Genomic DNA, 27,251 nt, shown 5'->3' with positions numbered 1-27,251 from the left:
GAACAGCACTGATGAATGCTCTCTTGAAGCAGATTTTCGCAGGATGCTTCCAAAAGTCCTCCATCTGTGTCTCTGCTGTTGCACCTCAGTCTTGTGACATCTCTTAGATCCTTTAATTGCCCGAGGACGTATGGAAGAATCAATAGCCAATCATTCTTAACGCTATCACTTCATTAAGTCATACTGAAGCCAAATGTTCCAATGTTGTGCGTTAGGGCACAGCAGACAGCAAACGGCTTTATTTAGCTGACGTGATGGCAAGGGGAAGTGGGTTTTAGGAAAAGTGAGTGTTTCTCGAAGGGTTTGAGAAGAGGCACCAGCTGTTACTCAGATGACTCCACCCCAAACAGCAGCATTACCCTGACCAGTGTGCGGAAAGAGAGGGAGTTAGAGAGACAAGCACACACAAAGCTGGACGAGGACATCGGCCAACCCAAATATTTATGAGATGTGTGAAAGGCCTCTCTGAAAATTACAAGACGAGAAAAGCTGCAGCCTTTGAAACCGGCCAGTGGAAACACGTGCGTGCAGAGTCAGACGACAGCGGCGCTTCAGCGCGGCCCTCGTAAGAACATCCTCCTTGTTTGCAGCTGAGGGAGCTGAACCGCACATTTAATATCCTGTTTTCTGCAGCATTTCCTTTGTGATATTATCAAAATGAAATGGCGTCCATATGCTTGTAGCGAGCCAGTGAAATCTAAAGGAACAGACTGAAATAGGGAGTCGCATGCAGAGGGAACATGCAGCTAAATCCATCTATCTCTTTAAACACAAACACAGTTTAGTATTCACAGCCTTGAGTGAGACAGATAAATGCATTTCGGGGCACGAGTGTTGGGAATGAATAAAAAATGAAATCGCAACTGCCAAAATATCCCTGTGTCACTGCCTGACTCTGTGTTTTGGCGGGCGCTCTGCAATGGAGCAGCTAACCGGAATAATCAATGTTTTCTACCCGGAGGACAGCGCAGGAGAAAACAAACAGTAGAGCAGTGTGCTGGAGAGCGGACTTGGCCTGTCTTACCACAGTTATCACCTCCAGGTCCTTCAGATACGTCCTTTCTGTAGTCAGCAGCTCCTTGGCGATAAAGTAGGCCCGATCCGTTGGAAACCTCTGCAAAGACAACACAACGGAGGGAGAGGATACAACTGAACTGTCCCACTATGAGCAAGTCCAACAGTAACTGGCGCCTCGTCAGTTGCATTACCTGTCTAACCCATTTCTCTAGTAAGCTGAGGGGAAAATTCTCAGCTTCAGTCCCAGTGGAGATTTATTTAGGACATGTCATCTAGGTCCACAGCTATTTTGAGTATATGCTGAAGGCTTTGAAGCACAATTTTGTAAAAAAAAAAAAAAAAAAAAAAAAAAAAAAATCTTAAGAACCCATGCGACATCTCATCGAGGTGCTTCTAGTTTACAAACCTTCCTCCGAACCTCGTCTTCGTCATCAGTGCGAACGCTGCAGGCGTCGTTGAGCAGCGGGCTGGTGAGCGGGGAAGGCTGTCGGCCGTTGGGACTGTGACTGCACAGCTCCAGCGACTTCTGACCGTTGACCATGCCATGGGAGTGACCGGAGGACGCAGACAGGTGAGGACTGTTGGACACCACACCTGCTCAGGGTCACACGGCGGCCGCAGCGAGAGGAGAAAAGATCAAAAGTTAGAGTGATTCACATATTTGTAAGCTTGGCACACTGTGAGAATTTATATGAAGTCAGGGATATAAGTAACTTAAAATGAAGCTTATTGCTTTAGTCATTTTTAAAGAAAAAGCTCCAAATGCTCCTTGGTTCCAGCTCCTCAAATGTGAGGATTTGCTGCTTGTCTGTGTTTTATACCAATGTAAAATTAGTCCCTTTGGTTGGACTACACAAGAATTGAAGATGTCATCATAGATATGGCGGTCTCACATCTTGTAGAGTAAAACTTTTTAATGGTTTAAGACAAAAATAATAAGATTAAGTTACTAGCAGCTCTACAGAAAGTCCAATTTCAAAGACACTGTGATCACATTTTCATATTAATGAAACTTTCCAGCATTAAATTCATCATCCAACAAGGCAAACATCACCCACTGGGAAACTATGCAGGCATCAGCAAACTATTTTAGTATTTACAAACACAGTTTGCCCCAGGATCAGAGTCTTCCTCAGCCATACAGGAAACATAATCATGTTTAGCTGGGGCAGAAAGTGAAAAGTCAGCCATGACTCACTCTAAAGTCCAGACAGCGTTGGCAGCCTTCGTGCCATGTCAATCAGTACACAAGCTGAGACACATACTGCAGGATGATCTAGAGGGACGGCTTACTTAGTGTCATCTCCACTGACGATGTTCACTCAGCTTACTTACTATATTATAGCTGCAACTTGCCCACCTCTCTCTGCTGTCCTGCGATGTGTCGGCCCAAACACAACAGTGATGCAACACTTGCACACAGAGCAGTGCAGCTCATGGCTGCAATTAGCTCAACGTAGCAGCAAAACTCTGGGCAAGAATTAGTCTAAACACCACAGAGGGAAGGAGTGACTCAGAAAGATTTCTACACATGAATAGGAAAAAAAAAAAAAAAGTATATGCACAGACATTCACCAACGAACACGACAAAACTACAGGGAAGATGACGGGGAAAAGTCTGACATCTGAAACTACCAGCAGACCGGGGATCTCAAAAAGAAGATTCAGAAATCTCTCTTCATAAAGGTCATCTTTATTGACTCTAAAATAACATATGTACACTGTTGAAGTTTGAGAAAAGCAGCATAAAAAGGTCAAAGCCCAGCGAGTGTCTAGAGGAACACTGAGTGACAGAGTGAGAGACTGAGGGAGAAAGTTTAGAGAAAGAGTTCATACATGGTCTTCTAACCTATTATTTAACATTAAAATATAAAAAATATCTTTATGAATGTGAATATTTTGAATAAACAGCCTCGTGACACTGTTATATGTCACTGTAAAAAGTCAGTTGGTAATGAGGAAACATGCATCAGTCAGTTTTACATTCAATTTACCTATAATAGTGACACAGTGAATTGTAAAAACACTGTATATTTATCTGCTATTTTAAAATGATGAATTATTAGTGCTTGATTTTACTTTGACATCATAATTCTCTCATCTGTTATATAAAAGTATGAAATAACAGTGAGGTGACTGTGAGCACTACCTGTATATTACAGTAGATACAGTACAGCGCATGCAGAGAGCAGCCAGGGCAGAGGGGCATGATGTGTACCATGCCTCAGTCCTGGTTTAGAGCAGCATGCATTGGAAACACACCCTGAAAGACACCAGTGGTTGAACACACACATACAAGTCTCACCTACAGACCTGGAACTGTGAGCTGAACAAACACATTTTTAGATGGTTTGGAGTTTCACGACTAAATTGTATTTTTTATTTATTTATTTATTTTTTGTTGTATCTGCTCCAAATGACTTTTCGTACAGCAAAGTGTTACTCCAGGTCTACGGGAGAGCTGCGTGCACCAGAGAGGGTTCCCTCACACTGCAGCGATCCAGTAACTCCCACAAAATGAACTTTCCTTTTCGTAATGCTGCATTAATCCATGTCAGTGCAGCTCTGAATAATTTCACCAGGGATGATGTTGAAACATCATATGATTTCGAAATCTAAAACAGGGGTCATAAAAAAATCTCACTACGGCTATGTTTTCGGACGTCAATGCTAAAAACGTCTGGGAGCACTGCAACAGCAGTCGACAGTGATGGATGAGCACAGGGACTCTGCGCTTTGAGGTGTTGCCCTTAAAGTGCCTTTCACACATGCAGTGCAAACACATACACAGATACAAAACCTTGCTTCTATTTGCCTGCATATTCCCAAGCTGCTGTCATTCTTAACCCAGTGTTCTCTCCCTCCTCTGGAATAATTAAATGTTAGCTGCATCACTGCAGAGAAGGGAACCCAGATGCTGGTAAACTGGATTTTTTTTTTGTTTTTTTGCACCACACAGACAGTAGTGAGTGACAGAACAGGTTTACATGCAGTCACAGCTGAGAAAAAAAAAAAAAAACAGACATGATATGACAGTTTCATGCTGACAGACAGAAGAGCATACATTGGACAAAGAAAACGAAAGAACAGAAATGTGACATGAAGCTCATCGCTTTCTCAAACAGATAAAACAACACGAATAAACATGAAGACACAAGTGCAAAAAAGAAAACGAAAGAAAAAAAGAGGAGATCCAAAAAAAAAAGCAAAAAAAAAGCGCAATGCCATTTTGCTACGAACATTGCAAAGTTTGTTGACACCATATCTGTTGGAGGACTTGGCTTTGTGACACCAAATTACTGCCAGAGATACTTGAGCTTGAGTCAAGTGCAGAGCGGGATGTCAGCGGTGAGTATAAGAGCCATAAACTGATGTGGAGTGGCTAAACTACCACTGCAACACACATTTACTTTCACCTCAGCCTGACCAAGCCACTGCTGGTCTCTAATGCTATTAGACAACAAATCTTGAGCTCATATTTACTCCTGTTGTTGTATTTCTTGCCTATTCCTACCAACTTTGTTAATAAAAACATAAAATATATGCTTTGAAACTTAATAACTGCCACAATTATACATCCACAGGTCTTTTAGGACTTCACAGTACAAAGTGTGTTTAACAGAAAACTGTACAAAACGTGACCAACGAGTAGAAAATAGATCCATCTACAGACAATTACAGAATGATATTTGTATTTCCCTATTGGAAATCATAAGGCAACTGAGACAGTAACTGGACTGAGCATTCAACAACTCTATAATAAACTGACTTTTTACATCAAGGTAGTAAACTCAAAGAGAAAAAGTGCAACTGGAACAATAAATTCTCTTTTAAACATATAAACAGAGCCACTAATTCTCTGTAGTCTCCATAGTTTGCATGAATTAGTAGTTACATGGCACTTGTTATGTTACTTGCTACTTGTTTGTATGTCTGCAGAGACACGTTAATACAATTAAAAAGAGGGAGGCTGAAAGATAAAGTACCTCCATGCAGCAAACAAGACAACCCTGCACACATTCCTTCCTTCATGCAGTCTTGCAGAGGGAACAGCTTCTCAATGAAAGAGAGGGCTCAAAAGTGCTTAAGAAGACCGCGGTGCACATGGAGCGTGGAGATTTGAGTAGTCTCCTGACAGAAATAATCTGTCACCCACTGACACCCACTTTCTTACACCGTTGGGAATCAGGCTAAACCATTTAACCTCTCCTGCAGAGACGGTTTGAGGCCCTCTGTGCACTAACAGCTGAAAATCTGTGCGCTATCATCATCACTGAAGGCATGGCATCCGTCCTCATCTGCCTCCTCGTCCAGCTGGAGGCTGCCAAAGGAAAACTTGTTCCTGGGTATAGGGGAAGGGGAGCTGGCCTCCACTGGGTTACCAAACACCAGGGGGCTGCTGCAGTTCCCCCTGTTTGTTTCCAGCTCAGACTCACTGGACTCTGAACCGCTGGTGGTGGAGCCGTCGTTCATTTGAACCGCTCCCACATGTGTGACGCCAGCCTGCCCTAAGCGTTTCTGCCCCAGACTGGCCCTGGACCTGCCCGGTGCCGAGAGCCCATTGGCTACCATGCGGCGCTCAAGAGCAGCCATACGCTCAGCCCGAGACAGGACGGGACGGGACTGTTGCCCTGTCGAGTGTGCTCCCTGGTTCGGGTCTGTGTCGGAGTGGTGACGCAATTTGTGGAGCTTCTGTAAGCGCGGAGAGCGACTCGGAACGGGGGAGTACCTGCCCTCGTCGAAGTGAGGGGGAACAGAGCCGTAGCCGTTCTGCTCAGCGTGGCCAGGGGAAGCTGCTTGATGGAACGTGTTCATGGCAGGACTGGTGACGACACTCCTCAATCCCATCGTATGTGGGACTGTGAGAGGGCTGCTGCTGCCATGCCTCTCTCTACTATGAGCACTGACGTCCGCCATGGTGCCATAGACAGGACTGTGGTCAGGCCTTTTGTATGACTGCTTGGGAGACTCATTAAACTGGAGGCTCATGTTGAGCGATGGTTTAGAAGACGAAGGAGACTCCCTGTACCGCACCCTACCCAGAAAATGCTCCTGTTGGGCCTGCAAAGCCCCGTTTATGCTCCCAGAGCCAGACCCCCGGCGGGGCATGGCCTGCTCCCTATAGCTGTGATTCAACCTAGCAGCCGGGTCCCTGCCCATGTTATATTCACTATCTACATCAGTGCAGTCAATGTAGGGGATGGAAAAGCTGCTGCCTTTAGCGGCTCGAGATGCTGGACCTGTACTCAGATGTTCCGGGTGGGGCTGTGGTGTCGAGCCTCTTGTCTCTTCTGTCCTGGACACGGACCCCGTTCTGTCCTCGTGGCCGTTTCTCTGGTGGAAGGGGCTCGTCCTCGTTGTCTGCGAGATTGAGGGATCTTCTGCGCTCACCAACGCCGACTCTTTCCAATGACGCCGGGGAGGGGAGTCGACTCTGGCCCCGGGAGCACCCCTCTGACAGAAACAGACAGAGGCAGAGAATTAAAGCGTTTCAAGTCTATTGACTGACTTGATGGTACCCTGTGGAGGTCTTGACCACCTGCGGGGACTTGTCACACTGTTTTGATGAGCATGTTTGTATGTATAGGATGTACAATCCTGCTGATGGTTTTGCTGATCGACAGTTGGCGCTGGTAATGTGCCTGTAAATGTAGCAAAAGGCCGGCAAGAGGAAAACTCCCAGCCGACGTGAACATGCATGTAAACTAGAAATGCAAGCAGGTACAGTATACCAGGTAGCAAGGAGTGAAGGTGACCAGAAGTCTGAAGTTACCTCTGTATAGAGATTTGTTTTCGTACATCTTGCACACAGACAATGTCTATCCCAGCCTTGAACTACAGGGGCTGTGGAGTCCATATATGTGTAAAAACATTTGTCTTCATCTAGTTCACCAGTGTCTCACACACACAAAAGTCAAAATGAGAATGGCAAGTTCTTTTCTTTTCAAATGACAAAATATTATGTAAAGTATGACACGCATTTATGAGTGTAATGCAGGTTTTAAAACACTGAAAAAAAAGACAGTGGTTTCTGGTGAGAAACTTTCAATATTTGTAAGTAAACTCCACAGGGTTCCATTAAGGTTTTCTTTGTGTAAATGGAAGCATAATGACCATGATGAGATTCGTAAGACAGCACAGACCTGAAGAAGGCTAACTGTCCACTACAGTTGCACTACAAGCCTAAGAAACTCACTTCTGTTGGCACTTCATGGTCACGCGGAGAAGGCAACGGCGAAAGGCGGCTGTTGTGTTGGACCCGACTGTGTTTCCTGGCAGACAGGGCGTTAAAGGTCAGCGTTATACACTCTGAGCAACCTCACGGAGACCAAATGTGTCTGTGAACATGTGTGCAGCCTTTACCTTTCAAACGGGATCTTTTTAAACTCGGACTCCCTCACATAATCAATCACCTGCTTCTGTGTGCGACCGCTGCAGAGAAGGAGCACAGGAGAGAGAGAGAGAGAGAGAGAGAATAATGAGCTCTTCAGGTAGAGCTGTGGTCGTCCTTGTTAAGCGATGGGCTGAAACTGTCGAGACAGACACCAGCTTTACGACGCAATCTCTCTTTACCTGAATCTGAAGGAGGAACCTCGTGTGAAGAGCACAGGCTTGGGTTTGGGCTTAGGTTCCTCAAAGAGGCGGAAGAAGGCGTGGTATTCGACACAGATCTTCCAGAAGACTTTACAACAGTCCCTGCTGGCCATCAGAAACTCCAAAGTGTCCTGATACGAACTCTAGAGCAACGGAGATTGTTACATTTATTAGATGACACTGCATTTACGATTAGATTTAATGATACACGGTACAATTCAGCAACATAACTTACGTTTAAGTCTGGCCTGAGCTTGATGAGGAAACGTTTCCTCTTGAAGCTCAGTTTACGAACTTTAGACCAGTTGAAGGCGTTAATCCTTGTGTGTCCCTGCAGTGACGAAAAATGGAATTAACCCTTTAATTCAGGCTATAAAAAAATAAAAACACACTTAAACTACCACACATACCCATCGAGGTGAACCGAGAACAAAATGCTGCGTCATGTTTGTGCCGCGCAGATGACTTCTTACACTCATCATTAAAAGTGTTGACCTGCAAACCAGCGTGACTGACCTGAAAGACCAGGACGCCGGTGTGCGCCACAGCCAGGCTTAACACCGTGCCCTCACGATCCTTGGCAGGGTGAAGGCGAATCCCGTACATCTCCAGCCTGCGCGCCACCTCTAGTAACTGATAGTCTGATTCTGCTGGTGTGTGACCTCTATAAAAACACAAAACACGACAGTAAGAAGTTTAACAATAAGGCTGGTGATATTTTATATTGTCCTTATTGTCAACAAATCCAATGAAAAGGCCGAAATGAACAATCAGCTGATCCTACTACAAAGTGTTGTCTGTGTAGCCAAAGACTGACATAGCTCATCTATCTGTTGTCAAGTTTCCATCTGATTGAGGCTGGGGATATTGTGACTGAGATAAACAGTTGGCAGCATAATTCTTTACTCTGTCGCTGTCAAATCATCATCATCATCATCATCATCATCATCATCATCATCATCATCATAATTAAAAGAGCAGCAGTCGAATCTCAAACAATGGCAAACGGTGTCGAAAAGATGATGGAAATATTCCTTTTATGTTTATTTCATGTATTAATTGAGGAGCGCTACAGTTTCTTCATCAGCCCTCACATATCTGATGCTTTGGTCAGCTGCCACTCTAAGTGATTTTTAAGTCACATGCTTCATGTACATTATGACGTATTCACCAAGCATGGTCGTCAGCCAAACATAAAAACTTTTTGTGATATTTCGACTTTTTTTCTAGAGCGTTTTCACTCTCGGTTTTCTTTATACAGAAATTGAAAATCTGCATCAAACCATGAGGGAAGAAATGCACTTTGAGTCATACACCTTCCATCAATGAGCTACATCACCGCAGTGTGGGACACAACAATCGGCGTTGTAGTTCATTTGAGTTCATCTATATTCACCGTCTTGCTTTGTTGACATTAAGAAAAACATGGAATAGAAGCACAACTACCTTATCCCTCAATTTATTTTTGTGTGTTATACAAAAGCAGTCTGTGTTTTTTAGGAAGACCTGAGCAGGCAGGATGAATTGAGGAGAGCAAACCTCAAAGGGCTGATTGTACCTCAGGTTTCAACACTTTGACTTAACAAGAACAAACCGCAGCGTTCATTATCCTTTCAGCAAATTTTTTGGACAAATAAATTAATTCCTGGCTTATCATCCTGCTGTGCGGCTCACTAATTGAGGTGAAAGACCAAGTCCGAGTGGATCCAGGTTTCTCGTGTTTATCTTGAGTTTATGGAGCATGGTGAGTGGGAGGTTGGGGAGGGGCTGCAAACGCTAACTAACTTTCCTAATTCTTATCAGTGGATAAGCCTTCCTGTTTCCTGTGTGTGGTACTTAATAAGAGATTTAACTCAGCGTGGCATCCAACCAGAAGAAGTGCAGTTACAGTTATCAACTATGAAAGCCTTGGGGGGGAGGAAAAAAAAAAAACACAAGTCAAAGAGAGCAGTCAAATCTAATCGAGCTCCTTTCATGTAGCAGCAGCCGCCCACTGTGTGTCCATCTCTGGCACACCTCGCTGTAACGTAGAGGTGAGACGAGGGACTGCAAAGCTCTGGCTCGTATTCAAACTTGTGCACTGATGATTTTGACATTTTGAGGCAGGATGGGTGGGAGGAGATCTGGAAGGTCTCCAGTAATATACTCCCGGCAGTATAAGGCTGTTAAACTAGAAGCAGAGTAGGAAAAGTACTGAGTAAAAAGGAGCCAAGTTCAATAACCAGCTTCACTTCACACAAACTCCTGCGTTAAACACCTGAGAATACACTGCAAATCTGGGGTTTTAACCCACCAAACCAGCTGACAACAGCTGTGTGAGTCATTTTGTGGGTTGAAGCAAGCTTGCAGTCCTCCTTTTTGAGCAATGCAGCCTTTTGTTGTTAGAGCAGCAGTCAAACTCATATCCTCTTCTAGCCAGAAGCTGTAAAACAACTTACAAAGACTGGCTATTCTGAGCCAAACTACGCTAAAGAGCTGCACAGAGCACTCTTTAGAAACCAGCCATTTATTCAATGGCTTGTTTCCTGAATGTGTCACCTGTACAATAAAATTTCCCCGAGGGACATGCACGAGGTCTGAAACAACCTTTCCTGTTCACGGGTGAACAGAATAATTTGTGTTGAGCGATGATTTCATGAGTAGAGTTAAAGAGGAACTCTGACTGCATCCAAGACTGCACACACAGCCCACAGTCCTCCGGTTCCAGCAACTCACATATTCTTTGAGTGAAACTCCATGATCTTGTCAATCAGGGGCATCTGATCCGGGATGTAGTTGTTGTTGAGGAGGTGTGACCGGCACTGACTCTCCTCAAAGTCCCCAATCTCAGCTGAAAAGTAAGTGAGGAGAAATGAAAAAAGTTCATCTTTTTGTAGAAATATCTGCTACAAATTACTGCTGGGTCATAAACTGAGGGACAAATCAACATTAAATCTTGGCACAGAATGAAAAACCGTTCGATTAAGTTATCTCCTCATAAAAAAAAATAACTGTGTTAAATTGTGTCAGCATAATTAGATGCAGACTCGAAGTTTAACTGATCTCCATCATCATCCACATTGTCTTTAATCACTACTGGGTAACAGACTGTGGCTGAGATATGTCAGGGTATGAAAATGCCCATATTTCACAATGATGTGAGTGGTTGTTCTGAAGCACTTCTCCAAGATTATGTTCTGGCATCTGACTGAAAGGTATCCATAGCAACACACATATAATCAATTTGCTACAGTGTGCGGTTCGCTATATGACAATGTTTGATGATAAGCTCTTGTGTGAATAAAAAAAAAAAAAAAAGCATAATGTGATTTCAAAGAGAGTCTTCTGATCTGTGGATGCTTTGGTCTCTTGAGCTAAATGAGGAAACAGTTGTGAGGGACTTACACTGGATAATGTGGGAGACCATCAGTGCGGCACTGCTGTCATTGCAGGTCAGACGTCCACAGGAAAGATCCTGTTTGATCTGGAGGGCAAACAGATACCTGGACACAAACACAAACAGAATTCAAATTTTATTTAAAAAAAAAAAAAAAGGGTAGATGTGGTGGTGGGTTCCAGCACTGGAGCAACATCAAATGAACCTCTGGATCCGCTCAGATATAGCTGAATCCATGAGAAGTGCTGCAGCTGAATTTCTGTTCAAATACAATGTGCTGTGGCACATTGTATTTGAACAGAAATTCACATTATATTTTGACTCTGTTTGCAAAATCACAGTTGGCACATATTGGATTCTGTAAGTAATGAGTAGAGTGAAGTCATTTACTTAAGATTTACTGACTGTTACAGTGCTGCTTCTCTTGGATGCAAGCCAGAGCAAGAACCATATATAGTCTAAATAACAGATTTAATAATTAGGGGGCATTGTGTGACATGTGCTGTAACCATTCGACCAAGCCATGGAGCTGATGAAACTGTGATGTCAAATATATTGCTCTGCTCTGCGTAATAGAGGATAGCTGGCTTTGGCAGGAGGTCTCTTGTGGACATTAATTTCCGTACGCCTATTATTTCTCCACTCTGACACGGAAAACGTGCAAGTCATGGCCCGGCTCCACAAAGCGGAAACAGAAACCAGAAAATTATTAGCGCCATGCTAATCTCCGGAGGGCTAAATCAGAAAACACGGCAGCCATGACATGAGAACTGCAAAGCTGAGTGGGGAATAAATCTTTTGGGAACCGGCGCACATGTCATTTATGCTTCTACAATCACTTCCAGTCACAGCCGAAGTCATTTACATTGACATGTCGTGTATATATGCATATTTCAATGCCAACTGGAGAGCATGCAAGATGTCGAGATTAAACTAGTTTAATTAGGTGGGAAGGAGCTCACCTTGTCAGCTCCTCCAGCAACTGGGCATGGTCTGGAGGGAAGAACTTAACGGCAAACCTCAGGATTGTGTGCTTCGGTCCTAATAACGCAAAATCAGTTAGTTATATACTTCCTTTTAGTTTTTGATTGTTTGCAAAAAACAGATTTGGTCTTTAAAGTGAGAAACACTTACGTCTGAGCTGCTTGATGATGGGCTTGATGTGGTCTAACCAAACCTGTAAAAAAGAGAAAAAAATACATTACTCAGTAGCTGTATTTTTTTTTTTTTAAGTAAAACTAATTCTGGGATCTGTAAGAAGAGGCTCTATTTCACTCTTATTTTTCATCCTCACTCACCATCATCTTTTGATGGTTCTGAAACTCCAAGCCAAAGTAGTCGCCCTCAATGAGGTTCATGTGAGAGCAGACCAGGTCAAACAGCACCTTGCCTGAGGCTTTTTGCTGTGAACAAGAGGAAAAAACACAAAGATCTCTGGTTAAAATAACGCTTGAGCAAGGTTTTTAAGGCCATGTAAAATAACCATGTCTATTTCTAATCTGGATTTTTGTTCTAAGCAATCCAGTCAAATGGCACTGTGAAATTTTATACTCTTATTTAAATGCAAAACAAACAAACTTCAGGAAACCCCAATGGCAGGTTTTGAGAAAAAAGGAGAAGCAAGAAACAAAAGAGAGTTGTGTTTTGTAGACCTGTCAAACCCTGTGGTAGTTAATGTCACACAAATAGATGACAACCCTGTCTGAGTTCCTCGCTATCCTCCCTCCTTCCATCCTGACATTCAAAGGCGGAGCTGACCAAAAGCCGCTGCAGCGAGAGGGGGAGTGGACCCCGTCTTTGATCTGTGTTTTCAGAGCCACTGCTGTCACTGATGACGGATCTGCGGCCTTTGAGGTTGATACAGAATCGGAATGGGATAAAGAGCGAGTCTCCCTGACCACCTCTGTCCTCACTCACCCCCACATACAGTACACACGGTAAACACTTTGAAGAATGACTTCACCGCCCACTGACAAATAACAACAATGTGACACCACACAAACCGCAAAAAAGCCACCACATCTTTAGAGAGAGAAGGAGGGATAAACATTCCTATGTTAGGTCAAGTAAATGTCAGGGATTTCCACAGAAACTCTCCTTCTGTGATAGTCGCCCTAAGGAGAGACAGAGCTCTGTCAGGCACACAACGGGAGAATTTCTGCCTGGATGCTTCCCCGTGACCAGTTTGCACCAGAGCAGAGCGTAACGCAGCTACAGAATGTGAGTGTTTATAGTAGCAGTTTCCCCTGGCTTGGATAATGATCCAGGACTGTGTCAGAGTATGTTTCAAGGAAAGCAGTTTCTCCTCCTCTGTAACACAAAAAGACAGTGAGTTGTTTCAGCAAATGCTCCTAAAAAAATTCCCTTCATGCAGCTGAACTGCGCTGACATCCGCCTGTAAATCTTTGCAGTGTTTCAAAGGCAAAGAGCGACACTGCCTGTGTTCTTATTAACGCTTAAAGAATAAAAACCTAATCTCCACCAGCTTAGTGAGAGGGTTTACACTTCCACAACCGAATCCATAATCTTCCCCCAAACAAGCCTCCCCACTCTCACCGCTCCTCCCTGCGTCTGTCCTTCCTGTTTGAAGCACCACTTTCTCTCTCCAGGCTGCCTCACGCAGCGCACAGGGCATCCTACCACCGGGGACCAGCTGTTTCCATATGGTGATGGGAGTTGATGAGGAAGGCCACAAGGAGGCTGGAGGGAAAGAGGTCATCAGCCAAAAACACCCCCCTTCAAATACACACACACACACACACACTGCTTTTCTAATGGACTGCTGCAACCAGCAGGCGAAACTACCCCTGAATGGATTCTTAGGTCTCGTGTTTTCTGGACAAATGCGCTCTGTACGGGCTCCAGGAGCAAGGAGCAGCAGGGAAAAAAAAAAAAAAAAAAAAACGAGCTGAATGCAGTGAAGGCTGAAGAGTATTTCTATCTCACTGGAGCACTCTCATATCCAGCCTTATAAATCTGCTGTCAGTGTAAAATGACCACGGGCCAAGCAGAGATGGGTAAGGCACAGGCTGATTAGAGCCAGGCAGTGCTTGATTAAATGCAGCTGTTGCGGACTTGGAGTTATGGGGCTGGCATCTGACACTGCTGCAGCCGACACAATGAGAGCGCTTTTGTTAATGAAGCATAAGGCGCGGGGATTGACGGTTGTCATGACGCAGGCACTCGCAGGACACTATGTAACACGGCCTTCACTCTAAAGTCTAATTGTGACTGTGAAATGATGAAAACTGGTATGAGAGTAACTCGCTTTATACCACTGAACATGGTCGGGTGATGAAACATAAAGTACATGGGGGGGGGGGGTAGTATGTGAATTACACCCAAAGAAAGTATAAGGACTGTGGAACGTTAAGTGATTGTTAAATATAATTAACATTACAAAACCATGGGCAGTAATCTCGCATTAAGCCATGACAGTGTCACAGTGAGTAGGCATGATCAGTACCGGGACACTGAAACTGAAGTAGCCAAATTGAATTCAGCAATCAGTGATTTTATTAATTACACCTGTGCTTTTCCCTCTGCTACATGTCAAAATGTCTTCTGTGAAGCACTTAGCACTTATCCATGTAGCCACAATGCGTGGCCACTGGTCAAGGTGCCTTCAGGGAACTGCTAACACATATGAGCTCACACTTTATTGATAGCTGGTAACGGCTGCCAAACATGACTGCCAAATGTTGTCAAACACGATACATAGGATCTACAGCCAGGCTTGAGGATGTGTGAAGCAATGCTTTGAGATAAATCGTAATGTCAGTGTGCTAATGAGCTCAAAATGACATTGTTAACATGTGGATGATTAGCAAGTATGTTCACTCTCTTTAAGCTCAGTTTTTGGTCTCTATCAGCTCCTGAGGGAAATATCTGGTTCTATAGCTACAGGATGATCCGCTATGTTCACCAGCTAGTCGCTAACTGTGTCTGTCAGCCTCCAGATAGTGTATAGTGGCTTTTTAAAAAGGTTTGTCACTGGAAACACTCGCCATGCGAGAGGTGAGAGTGAACCAAAACAGTAAAATAGCTGGAAACCAAAACAATGAGCTGAAACTCACTGAGTGGCTGCATACTGGGGTGATAACTCTCTGTAGGTTCATCACTATGAACAACCCCTCGCATTATTGTCACATTATTGTCACGTCATTACGGCCAATTCAAATCATTGCACATATATGAATTGATCGATCTGATGATGACACTAAATTACGTGTTATGAAAGGGATCATCAAAGTTATTGTAATTCATCCTGTGGGGAACATTAAATCCTGTACTACATTTCATGGAAATCCATCCCACAGTTGTTGGGCTATTGCCATCCCTAGCTTAAAGAGCTAACTTAACGCAGCAATCTCAAAGATTTTCATTTAAATAAATGTCCATTGCTGAAATAGGTAACACAATGGTGGTTGAGCCTATGGCCCACTGATGAAAGCATTGCAATATTTATATATTTGCAGTATCACGAATATAAAATAATATAAGACTTTTATTATGGAGTAGTCACAGGAAATACAACACGTTTATGGCTAGCTGTTAAGTTAATTTAGATCACTAACGCTACATCACAGACAGATTTGTAAAGGCAAAAGTTGGTTTACAAATTCTACCTTATTGAAACATTTATTTTTATGCTCCTGCAGCACGACTGTGTTTTTATTTCCCCTTTTCATCTAGACTTTAAACTATACAAAAATGTTCACATTTTGTTCCCCCATAACAACTGTGCATAAACAGAGATACTGCAATAAGCTGATTATATTTATCAGCATGTGGACAATTACACAGTTGCATGTAATTACAAGTCAAACAAAGCAGAAGCTGTGACTTCTGCGCCATGACACGCAGCTGATGCTTGATTTTCATGAGGCCTCTCCCCCAGCAGAAAGGTTACAGTCCTTGGGAAACCATCACACTCAGCAGCTGACATTTCTTTAATCATGTACAATGCCAAGAAAATGTCACCAATCTCCCTTTTTATGACCTCTATCTATAAAAGCACTGGAACTAGTTTACACTGGAGCAGCCAATTCCACAGTGAGGCGATGCATCCTGATCCCGCGCTCTCTGTCCCAGGCCAGACGCGCAGGGGTCTGTCTGTGCTCATTCGGTTCGAACATAGGCTCATAGCAGACTACTACTGTTTACATGTGTACGAGCGCTAGCACGCTTGCATCACTACACTGACCCCCCCCCCCCGCCGCATGCTCCGGCTGACAGTAGAAGGCTAAATAAAGATGACAGCTATGTCTGCACAAATGTCCGCTCGGGTTTCCACTTCAGGGTAGACCAAATAACCACCCCCACCCCCCCTGCTAACCCCCCACCTCTTGTTAGTAAGCTCCTGTCAGCATAAAAAAAAAAAAAAAAAAAAAAAAAAACACATAAAGGTCAGGTGTAAAGTAGCTTTGTGTACCCTGAACTGTTCCCCTCCAGGAGTTGTTGGTACGGTCCAGTTCATTTGCAATAAGCCAGGCTAGGGAGTGCTCACCAAACTTCTCCTGGGGGAGTGTGGGGGGGTTGGGGGATGGCATGTGTGGTAAACAGACTGGCATTGCCTTTAGGCTCCAGATAGGCAGAAAGAACAAAGGGCCCGGTTGGTTGTGGTGCACTGGAGGATGGCGTTCGAGCCAAGTGTTTCAGCCACTGTTGGAAAGGGATTTAACGACTTTTTTTCCCTTGTGTCTTGGACCTTGCTTTTCCAGTGGCCCCTGCTGATTCTGTTATACTTTATATAATGCAGCAGTCATCTCACAGCGGGAGGTGAAATTCAGCAACAGCAGAGGAAGCCCATTGAGGTCAAAGATGAAAGAAGCAAATGGAGAAAAAGCAAAGGGAAAATGTCACTTTTTGGGTATCAAACTATCTGTGGAGCTCACCTGAGACAGCAAATAAGCTTAGGACAATATAAAAGTGTTGATTTTTTTAAGTGATGCCAAAAAAAAAAAAAAAAAAACTACACTCTTCAGGAGATGCAACTTCTACAAAGCACATGTGAAGCAGCAGTGGCAGTGGAAAATCCCAGGAATGATTTTGGGTACTTTTAAGTGAACCAAGGCTCTTCCGATAACACAGCTCGGGGCTGGGCTGAGATTACAGAACTGCTTACAGAAGCAGGCTGATACATTCCCACACCCAATCCTTATTGAAAACATATGTGAGGACACCTCTGTCTGTCCCATACTCACATGGCTTCTGTCGCAATAAAGCAATTGCACAGCAAGTACCTCTGAACATGTGGGGATCTTTGCATGTGCTGTGGTGGGTACAAGTGTGTGTGTGTGTGTGTGTGTGTGTGTGTGTGTGTGTGTATGAACAGGTATATATTGTGCACTGTAAGGGAAAGGTAGGACAGAGAGGTCAGTAGCAGCTAAAGCTCATTGAGATTCAGGTCATGTGCTGCAGAGGTTCCCAGGGTGACTCGACTACAGCGGGAAGCTGACAAAGGGAGAACAGTGGAGGCTGGCAAACGTGCTGATAATCCTGTCAAATTACCTGCATACCCTCGCAGCACATACGGATGTGTGACCATGCATATGTTTGCAGCACAATTAGGACAACTTTAATATCACTGTACCTTAACTAAAACATGAAACGTTTGACACAGCCCCAGTGAAAAGACATCCAAAGGCAGTGCTAACGTTTACAGGAAATCCCTACGTAATGAAATTATTTCAAGATTGTTTTTATTTATTTATTTTTTTTGTTTTTCCTTCAAAACTTCTGAGCTGCAGATGAAAAATATCAACAAAAGCAAAAGTGATGATTGCGCTGCCACAGCTGTCAAGAGTCATTCTGTCACAGTAGGCCGGCCTCCAGGCCCTGAGAGGACAAGCATGAAAATAATGTCCCCTGGATTCAACAGACGCTTGAGAGAGAGATGAAGGTAGCTACCCTCAACAGCCACCACCCCCCCCTCCTCCTCCTCTTCCTCCTCCTCCTCCTCCTCCTCCTCCTCCTCCTCCTCCTCCTCCTCCTCCTCTTGTAGAAAGATTTCCCCCACTTTGCCTCCCTGCCCTCCTAGGAGCCTGCCTGGGCTGCTAGAAACATATTGATTTTGCATAAAGAATAATTAAGTGTCCTGTTGTGACTGTTGTGCTGCTGAATACTTAACAGTGGAGAGCACTGCGCAATAGCGCAACGGCCTCCTACTGTTATACAGAGCAGCATAAATCAGAAGATGAATCTAATAGTTGTGGGGTTGCATCGTTAGAGCAGATAGTGAACAAGCAGCAGCAGCAGAGGCTGGACCAACATGCTTTGCTATGCTTGCAAATATTCAGTCATTGTGTAATGTTAAAAAAATACACTGATGCAACACATCACAAAATTTTGTCATGCCTGAGCCTAACTTGGAGTATCATTAAAATAAGCAGAGGGCAAGTGAGGGTTTTAAGGCAGCTGGAATTACTAAAAAGATTGGCCTCCTTTTCCTTCATCTGCCTGAATCCCTTTCAGAGAGCTTCAGACCCATGCTGGTTATTCTCCACTAGCACCCATTCCCAGAGCCGAGGATTACTGTCACTCAGGGGGAGGATGCGTCACTTCACATTTAGGCAGAAACTCTTGTGTTTAGTTTAGCTAGATAAAGGCAGATTGAAGAAGTGAATAATATATTTTAAACCGCCAGTACCACAAGAAATATTCAAGAATAAAATGACACAAAAAGTATTTTCTTCCAAAAGCAAATATTCACCATTAAAGAAATATAGTCTCCCCACACAACTACTCTCGTGATGAAATAATATTAAAGTTGTAATGTTCACAGATACTCACAGATATCTATATAACTTACTCTGTTGATCATCTTTTGATCATTTTGATGAATTTGACTGATCGACTTAGTGAATTTTCAAGCAAAAATGCCAAATATTCACTGGTTCCAGATTTAATCATGCAGATTTGATGGTTTATTTTTCCATGTATGATGTCACAATCTACATGTCTCTGAGTACAGGACTCTTGATGAATTAAACAAACTATCTGAACCCATCACCCTGGGCTGTGAGAAATAATGCACATTTTCCACTATTTTCTGACATTTTATAGACAAAAAGATCAATCAGTTAATTGAGTAAATAACTGATAGTAAATTCATTATTGGATTATGTAGCAATTAAGCAAAGGGAAAATAAAAATAGCAGGCGGGTGTAATTACGATCTTCATCTGCAAGTGATTTTTGTGCACTGATAACTTCCACCACCTGCAGAATTAAAGAGGGGGTGAGCTCCCTCATGGAGCTGTGAATACTATAGAGCACTGTAACTGTGAAAGTGCAGGCAATCAATAGGTTAATTAAGAGATTAATTAAGTGTAACTGTGAGAGACAACTCCCACAAGGTCAGGCCAAGAGAAGAGACAAGCCTTTCATATTAAATCTGAATGCAAAATTGTGTCAAGGAGGTAATTCTTAATGATTCGGATTGATTAAACGGTCAGTAGGCTGCAGACATGCCTTGCTTGACCTTCAGGTCAGATGGTCTTGTTATAGAATACACCCGAGAGCTGAGTAAAAGAGATTGTCTAGTGAACTATACTTCAGCATATCAGGCTGAAGTTTTATGATGACGTGATGCTCTGGGACATTCACAGCGTGCAAAGGATTAAAAATCTTGAGTAAACAAATGCAACATGGAGGTTCATCTGAGAGAATGCCACTCCAACTCGCAAACGGACTGAAAAACCAGGAGCCAGTCCTCTGCATCACAAGCTGTAAAAACTGCAACCCTGAAAAGTCACATCCAATCCAGGATCTGTCACAGTCCACTGAGCTCGAGCACGAACCGAGCGTCGCTACCTTCCAGTCTCATGCACCTATTCCCAGTAAACCAAGCCATTACACACCGGGATCATTTACATCCTCACTGAGCACCGCTTCCCCTCAGATCTAAATTTTAGATGAGTTGTGGGACAGTAAGCAGAACTGTATGCATCTGTAATGGCATGGTTGCATGTCTCCAAACAAACTGTTTCAATATTTAGTTTCCCAATCTTAAGTATGAACACACCGCTGGGACTGTAAGACAATATCAGACATCTCAAATTAATGTGAGAGTGTGTTTAACAGGTAGGCCATCAGCTGTTGAATTAGAGATCTGGGTATTGGCTCAGGCAGACCAGAGACAGGCCAGCTATACTTCACCACGCCTCAAAACCCCCGCGCAAATTCATCACGTACAAAACAGATGGGACACATGCTTGTGGAAAAATTAATATCCAAGGTATGTTAATTAAGTATAAGTAAATGTGCCACCCTGCTTGTATAAACAGCAGCCTTCTAATATTGGAGCAGACACACTGATCTACATAATCACTGTGATGTCTGCTTATGTGCATGTGTGTGTGTTGGAGAGATCAAGAGAGAACGCAAGAGAGGGAACAAAGTAATAATATGGGACGTCATTAAGACATGGTGCATAAAATTATTAAGAACATAATTAATATGTAGATCCTGGCTTGGCAAAATTTCACAGCCAAAGACATTAGTTACTCTAAAGGCAGCAGCTACAACCAACTGAAGAATTGAAACGAATCAAACTAAGGCTGTCAACATACAGTATATGGTATGGCAATATTTAATATTTACATGATTTTTGCTTCAATCGGAAGAAGTACCTTGATTTGTCAGGAATTCGTTTAGCTATATTTTGCTTAAAAATAATGTTTCTGTCTGGTTAGTTTATTGTTAAATGAAAATCTGCAACCAACAGATCATAGAAATAACTTTAACTGCAGTTTAATTGTGTTAATTAATGCTTCAACTAATGACTATTTTGATTATTGATTAATATCTCAAATTATCATTCCTCAAATTAGCTACAGTTCAACTCACAGGACACATAATGTGTACAGGGAAGATGAATACATGGTATCAGTGTTCAACTGCCACAGTGCCAGAGAAAAGCCTTTCACTGACAGACAAACATCACTCTGCTCATGATTTCACACTGTGGGATCCCAATGGTGTCTGGAGACAGAGTGTGACATCAACACTCTCTGAATCAAAGGATGGAGGAGCAGTTTTCTGCCTCACCACCTCACTTCAGACCACCACCGATTTTTTTTTTTTTGAGTGGAACATACTGTGAAGAAGATGAGACTTGGGAGCTTGTGTGGTGTTGAAGAGATTCTTTCCGGTGGTGCTGCAGCAGGCAGGTCTCTTGAGAGATGTGTTGTTGCTACTGTCCTGCTGCACGTTCCCTCGCCCATAATCTTCACCAGTAATAAATAATGACAGCTGCGCATGCTGCTTTACTGGTGAGGCCAATCAATTGGCCTCCTCGAGATTAGCCGTAAACTACTTAGCCCTCTGTGCAGCAAATCCAGGGGCCCTCTGCCTTGTGATGTAGTTGAGTCACTGTATTGAAAAAAGCTGTTGTGACATGACATCCCAAACTTTCTGCACACACACGCACGCACACACGCACACGCACACACACAAATATATATAAAGTGATATACAGTAACAATTAGTAACATTTTTGTTAAGCTGTATCTATCCACTCTGTGACCTGTGGCATCAACCATTACATTGAAACATGTAAAAGGTTAAAAGGTGAACAGATCAGACCAAGCGATGGCGAATCCTTTGTTTTAAAAACTATTGAATCAATAGCTGCAAAAACACCAACTCCAGGGACGCCCAGTGGCCAAACCCTCCCCCCATCATATTTAAGCATTGTAATGTATTCACAATGAACCTCTAATTATCACTTGGCCGGCCAGCTGGGATTTCCCTGTCAGAATATAGTTGACCTTAGAGCACGCAGATGTAGAGACAAGAGCCTCAGAACAAGGCTGCGCTTCCTGTGCATGAGGATTAAGGTCAACAGCCAAGAAAGCACTCATGGTTTGAAAAGGCACACATGATGTCGCTGCTACAACCAGTGTATAGTAAGATGTCTGTTGAATTTAAATTACGTGGTCATACTGATGTTATAAAATAACGTCTCAGTGTCTCCCGGCACGTTGGATGAGGCAACAGATTTTAAATCATTTCACACACACGCGCACGCGCGCGCGTGCACGCACACGCACACGCACACGCACACGCACACACACACACACACACACACACACACACACACACACACATTGAGGTTTTTAACCGATACCCTGATCAAGCCAGATTTGTGTTTCTGTCCCAAGATCCCTCTCCTGAGTGAAGGTGTGGTTTTAAGATAGTTCATGGCAGATTCTGAGCCAGGTGGTGCCGCTGATCATGAAGCTGTTGTTTATTAGCAGGTATAATGTTTACATTGCTCAGCGTCTTGGTTTAGTGTGTTAGCATGCTAGCCTTTGCTAACTGGCACCTGGGAACCATGAATGTCTGTGCAATCATTAAATAAGGGTAAATGTTTCATTGGATATGTAAAAGATTTGACCTGCTGGTGGCACCAGATGAAAAGTCAGTCACTTCGGTCATGACTGTCCAAAGTGTACAATGAGAATGTTGAAAATTTCACGGCAATTTTCCCTCTGTTACATAATCAAAAGAATGCCATTTCGACGCCCATGCTGCTAATTGGCTAAATAATGTTTCACTGCATGTATTGCTGTGGTGGTTTTGCTCTGATTGGGTTAATTGCAGTATGAAATATCAGACATGATCAACACTGATCAAAAAAAGAAAATCTTGGCGATAGGATGCATTGGGAAATATGTGGTTAAAATTCTGAAAAATTCGGAGGCACCAACCTGAACGGTTCTGTCCAGGTGTCGAGTCATTTTGACACATGATATTCAGTGCAGCATTACACTGCCCATTTTAATGAAGCACAGTCTAAACCCTCGGCGCTCGGTGTGAACCACCCTGTGGCAGCAGCATTAGCATTCGTTCTCCAAAGCGTGACAAATGTGGATGTGGTGCTGAGGTGAAATCTCACGTTTGCGGCCGTCGTTGGAGAAACTCGGGCACAAACACGAGCCAGCAATCAAACGTGAGGGCAGACGCAGCCTCAGTGAAGGCAGCTGCTGCTCCACGTCTGCAGGCCACTGGGTCCGGCAGGAATTTAGGCCTCTGTGACTACAGAATACCAATTCCTCTCCACTGGAAGACAGAGCAAGACCAGTAACCATGGCAACATAAAGAAAATTGTGATTCCTAATCTCTGAGGGGAAAAAAAAAAAATACAGAGGAATCATCTGGAACTGAATGGAAGCATGTGGTTAAGGTAATAGTAAACGATTATCTTTGCATAAATAGATGCCATTTTAATTATTCTGTAGTGTAGTGGGGGCTCTACCTTTACAGGCAGAGTTCTTGCTCTATTTCTCTACGTAATAATGTTGTAATTACTGTGACCATAAGCATGGTTTTGGAAGCTAAAATACAGAGGGTGCAAATGCCACACCCTGCTCTGCTTCTCAAGCACACCCAAAACCATTTCTATTCGCTGTGAGGTTAGTGAAACTTTAAGCCGACTGGTGAAGAATTACCACACACCCGCATGCACACAAATCCGTCTACGGAAATGGGAACACTGGACTCATGCTTTAGAGTGCTGGAGTTTAAGGGCTCTCAGAGACTGAAACAACCCACTCTGACTAATTCAACAACACATAAACAATAGATGAGAAGTGAACGTGAGTGTATCTGCGAGTAAGAGGTTTAAAGCACAAGTGTTTTGGGTTTGAATGCAGGCCTGGGGGGTTTGTCTCACCAAGTGAGGTTAGACAGCCAATGCTGGGTGCAACCCAGGCTTTCAGTCTTTCAATGCTGGCTCACTTTTTAACTGAGCAAGATCTCCATGGTAACCCAACAGTATGCAGCATGGCTACCCAACTCTGGAGGAGGTTTACTTCAGTGGAATGGTTCAAAAATGTGTAAGGAGGCTTTCAACTAGCCGATCACTTTGTGACATGATTCGTCTAGGATCCTCCGGACTTGGCTAAAACTGAGGTGAAAAAATGGGTGCATCATTAAAAACAAAATATACTTCAGTGCAAGAGGAACAGACCTAACGAATAAGCAATGACGTACACTGAAAAAAAGGCAGCGGCAGACAAGAACATCAGATCTCATTATTATATTAAATTGTAATTATAGACTATTTTGGGGAAACCTTGATCTTGGTGCAGTGTGTCTGCTGCATTTGTCCTCATCACTCTCTGTCACGCCCTAAACAACAACACAAGTGGATCACCTGCTTTGTAATGTACTGTGAATGTGCACAAGAGCATGCAGGGACATAAAGGTGGGGCATATCACATCCTACCACTGGTTTCACCTGTTCCACTGACAGTTTTTGGCTGTAACACATCAAAAAACAATGCACCAACAAAGGCGGTGAAGAAGAAGAAGAAGAAAAAGAATGCAAGCCACCAAACATGCATGTAAAAATTCAGGTTGCACCTTTAAGTGACGTCGGTTGGTGGAACGCGAAGTAACCACGCAGTAATCATTAACTCACTTTCAACATTCATGCGTGTTGTTGCAATGTCTATCTGCATTATTTTCTCTAGCAAATAACCAGAATTAAATAACAGAAGTTAAGTCTCTCTCTCTCTCTCTCTCTCTCTCTCTCTCTCTCTCTCTCTCTCTCTCTCTCTCTCTCCTCTCTCTCTCTCTCTCTCTCTCTCTCTCTCTCCTCTCTCTCTCTCTCTCTCTCTCTCTCTCTCTCTCTCTCTCTCTCTCTCTCTCTCTCTCTCTCTCTCTCTCTCTCTCTCTCTCTCTCTCTCTCTCTCTCTCAACAATTATGCCTTTTCTTCTGGTACACAACGACACTGACAATATAAAAATAGTGTATTATATTAATAGGGCCTGACAGTAGTGATAAACCAGTTTGAAGGGAAATGGAAAAAAACAAACATTTGTGGGTTAAATGAAATGGAAAGAATTTCCTTAAGACACAGCACAATGTTAACTCGTTTCTTTCCCACAAGCATGTAAATGTAAATCAGCAGTTTGTCATTTCTATTACTTTTCTTGATACTAGTTGTGTTTATATCTAACCTTTGCTGCCATAATGACTTAAACTTATACCTTTTGTGTCTCATATCTCATCAGAGTAAATACACTGTTGTAAATCTATTGGTCATGTTAGTGACTGGCTGTGTGTTTTACACCCACCCTCTTTTCATGTTTACCACAACATGTTGGTTTAGTAAATCTTGGGTTGACAGAGCCAGAGTATAATCCCGGATTGAATTCAAATTATTCCATGTACTCTCTCTCTCCTCTCCGTCTTCTCCTCACTCTAGAATGCTTATGATCATCAACAAAACAGCAGAATAACAGAGAATAACTGGGTCACGATTTTGCAAGCAGTTATACCATTGCTTACTCAGAATTAACACTTTGACAAGACAACTACTAATAGTGGTTTTATTCAAACCATATGGTTCCCATTTGGCATCACAGTATAATCACTTCACTTACATCACAGTTCAAGTGTAATTTCACTAACTAGATATATCCGTATTAAGCTAAATGCTTCCATGCTGCCTCTCTGTTTGAAGAAGGTCAACTGAGCTTATGTGAATGAGCACCCAGACAACATTACTATGTAATGGACTTAAATGAAATAAAGCAAGTGAGTCACAATAAAACCACAAGACCTGTGTCGCCAGCAGAAACCTTAAAAAACAAGATTAGCCCATCAGTCCCTAATTCCATGAGAGCAAATATCTGCAGGATATGAATCTAATCACAGACCTAAAAGAAATTCAACCTTGAATAGCCTAACGCAGGAATCATGTTGTGCATTAAAACAACACATAATCATCTTTAACCATAAAGGTGAGCAGCAGCATTAAAGAGGATGAATCAGCATTTAACATGGTTGACCTTCTTATTCAACCTCTGCAGCTCACAAGGACACAAAACCGGAAGGATTCATTATGACTTTGAAATGGTCTGCGAGCCTCTGCAGTGACAGGATACTCTGAAGCAGTCATTTGCCGCCGTTGAGACAGTCAAGAGATGTGAAATGCCCAGAGCAGAACAGCCCCCACTGGTTGTGTGAAAGCAGACATCCCCTGGGACACATCCTTTGATATCTATTAAGGGGCATTCCCACACTGGCCCCCACTGACAGAGCTTTGATTCTTTTAGTGCTTGACTTCCGCGCATCACTTATCAATAGGGACAGGCAGAGAAAAGCTCAACAGTTTGGATGCCTGGTCTAAAGCTTGTCTTAAGAGAGCAAAAACAAAAAAAAACAGAGAGAACCTGAGCAAAGCTATGCGTGTTTGGATGTGTTGCTGCAGGACAGATGATTCTTCTGGATTCCCATTTTCTGCGGTAGCTTATGCAACAGTTCCCTCTTTAATAATGAGTGGCGGTGGGGAACGCAGTGTTGTCAGGTCAATACCTTTCCAGCAGGCATGTGTGCAGCTGGGGCTACTGGTTTGAGATTTCACTCTCTTCCTCTTTCTTTTTCCCCTTACACACACACACACACACACACACACAAACACACACACACACACACACACACACACACACACACACACACAGACACAGATGTCCCTCCCTCAATCTCTGCTTCATTCATCCTGACTTTCCCTCCCACACATCTCCTCTATCTACCCAGGAGACCCCAAATTCAATTACTGCCAGGGTGCAGTGGGAGGCAGACTCAGCTGCACAGGTACATCTGAAAGGAATTCTGATATGCAACATGTCAAGCAAATGCATCATGGGAGTGATTTCACTGCGGGCAGAGCTACAGCACTGACCGAAAACATAACCAGGGTGAAATGCGGCGATTTCTGTTTTATTTACCGATGAGGCATGGCAGAAAATAACACGAGGGAAAAATAAAAAGAGCAGCATATGTGGTTCAGTAACTGATAAGAACATTTGAGGAGATGAGAGTAGGAAAGGTGAAGCCAGAGAACCTGGGGTAAAATAAGGCACCACAGGATAAGGATAATCCCATGATATCACACTGCTAGTCGGGTCTGACATGATAATTAGCCCTCTGAATCTCAATGAGAAATTCATAATTCATTGAAGAGGTTCAGTGCTGCTGTGAAGCTGCAGTGCAGCTGAGGCAAACTGGTTCCCATGAGGGTTTCATCCTTTATTTGAGACCAGGAGGACATCACAGAGAAAATGCAGGCTAGCTAAGAGCAGCACTGCTGCCACACCCATCATGAACTGTGATGTCTACCTGTACCCTGCCGCTTCTCAGTCAGTGGAATTCAGCGCCACAGCTCAAGAGCTTAATGAAAGGATCTGAACACTGTCATCAAAGGGCATCGTTCAGAGGAATAATGCATGGGCATGAAGAGTCAGAT

At 43.3% G+C, this 27,251-nt stretch overlaps 1 protein-coding gene across 2 annotated transcripts in view; it reads right to left on the bottom strand.

Annotated features, from left to right (window-relative positions):
- The window catches only part of LOC130177559 (FERM, ARHGEF and pleckstrin domain-containing protein 1), a 51,411-nt gene that overhangs the window by 10,212 nt on the left and 13,948 nt on the right, over positions 1 to 27,251 (bottom strand). For both annotated transcript variants that reach the window (XM_056389420.1, XM_056389419.1), the window contains exons 3-15: positions 12,286 to 12,390; positions 12,122 to 12,164; positions 11,950 to 12,028; positions 10,996 to 11,093; positions 10,327 to 10,441; positions 8,128 to 8,275; positions 7,847 to 7,942; positions 7,591 to 7,754; positions 7,381 to 7,449; positions 7,214 to 7,289; positions 6,258 to 6,471; positions 1,424 to 1,611; positions 1,025 to 1,114 (exon numbers count right to left, since the gene is read on the bottom strand). In XM_056389420.1, the coding sequence (XP_056245395.1) occupies positions 1,025 to 1,114; positions 1,424 to 1,611; positions 6,258 to 6,471; positions 7,214 to 7,289; positions 7,381 to 7,449; positions 7,591 to 7,754; positions 7,847 to 7,942; positions 8,128 to 8,275; positions 10,327 to 10,441; positions 10,996 to 11,093; positions 11,950 to 12,028; positions 12,122 to 12,164; positions 12,286 to 12,390 (1,485 nt within the window). The remainder of the gene's footprint in view (positions 1 to 1,024; positions 1,115 to 1,423; positions 1,612 to 6,257; positions 6,472 to 7,213; positions 7,290 to 7,380; positions 7,450 to 7,590; positions 7,755 to 7,846; positions 7,943 to 8,127; positions 8,276 to 10,326; positions 10,442 to 10,995; positions 11,094 to 11,949; positions 12,029 to 12,121; positions 12,165 to 12,285; positions 12,391 to 27,251) is intronic.

This window comes from Seriola aureovittata, chromosome 11, assembly GCF_021018895.1.
Source record: "Seriola aureovittata isolate HTS-2021-v1 ecotype China chromosome 11, ASM2101889v1, whole genome shotgun sequence".
In the NCBI taxonomy this organism is placed as follows: domain Eukaryota; kingdom Metazoa; phylum Chordata; class Actinopteri; order Carangiformes; family Carangidae; genus Seriola; species Seriola aureovittata.
This window is presented reverse-complemented; position numbering and strand designations above follow the sequence as displayed.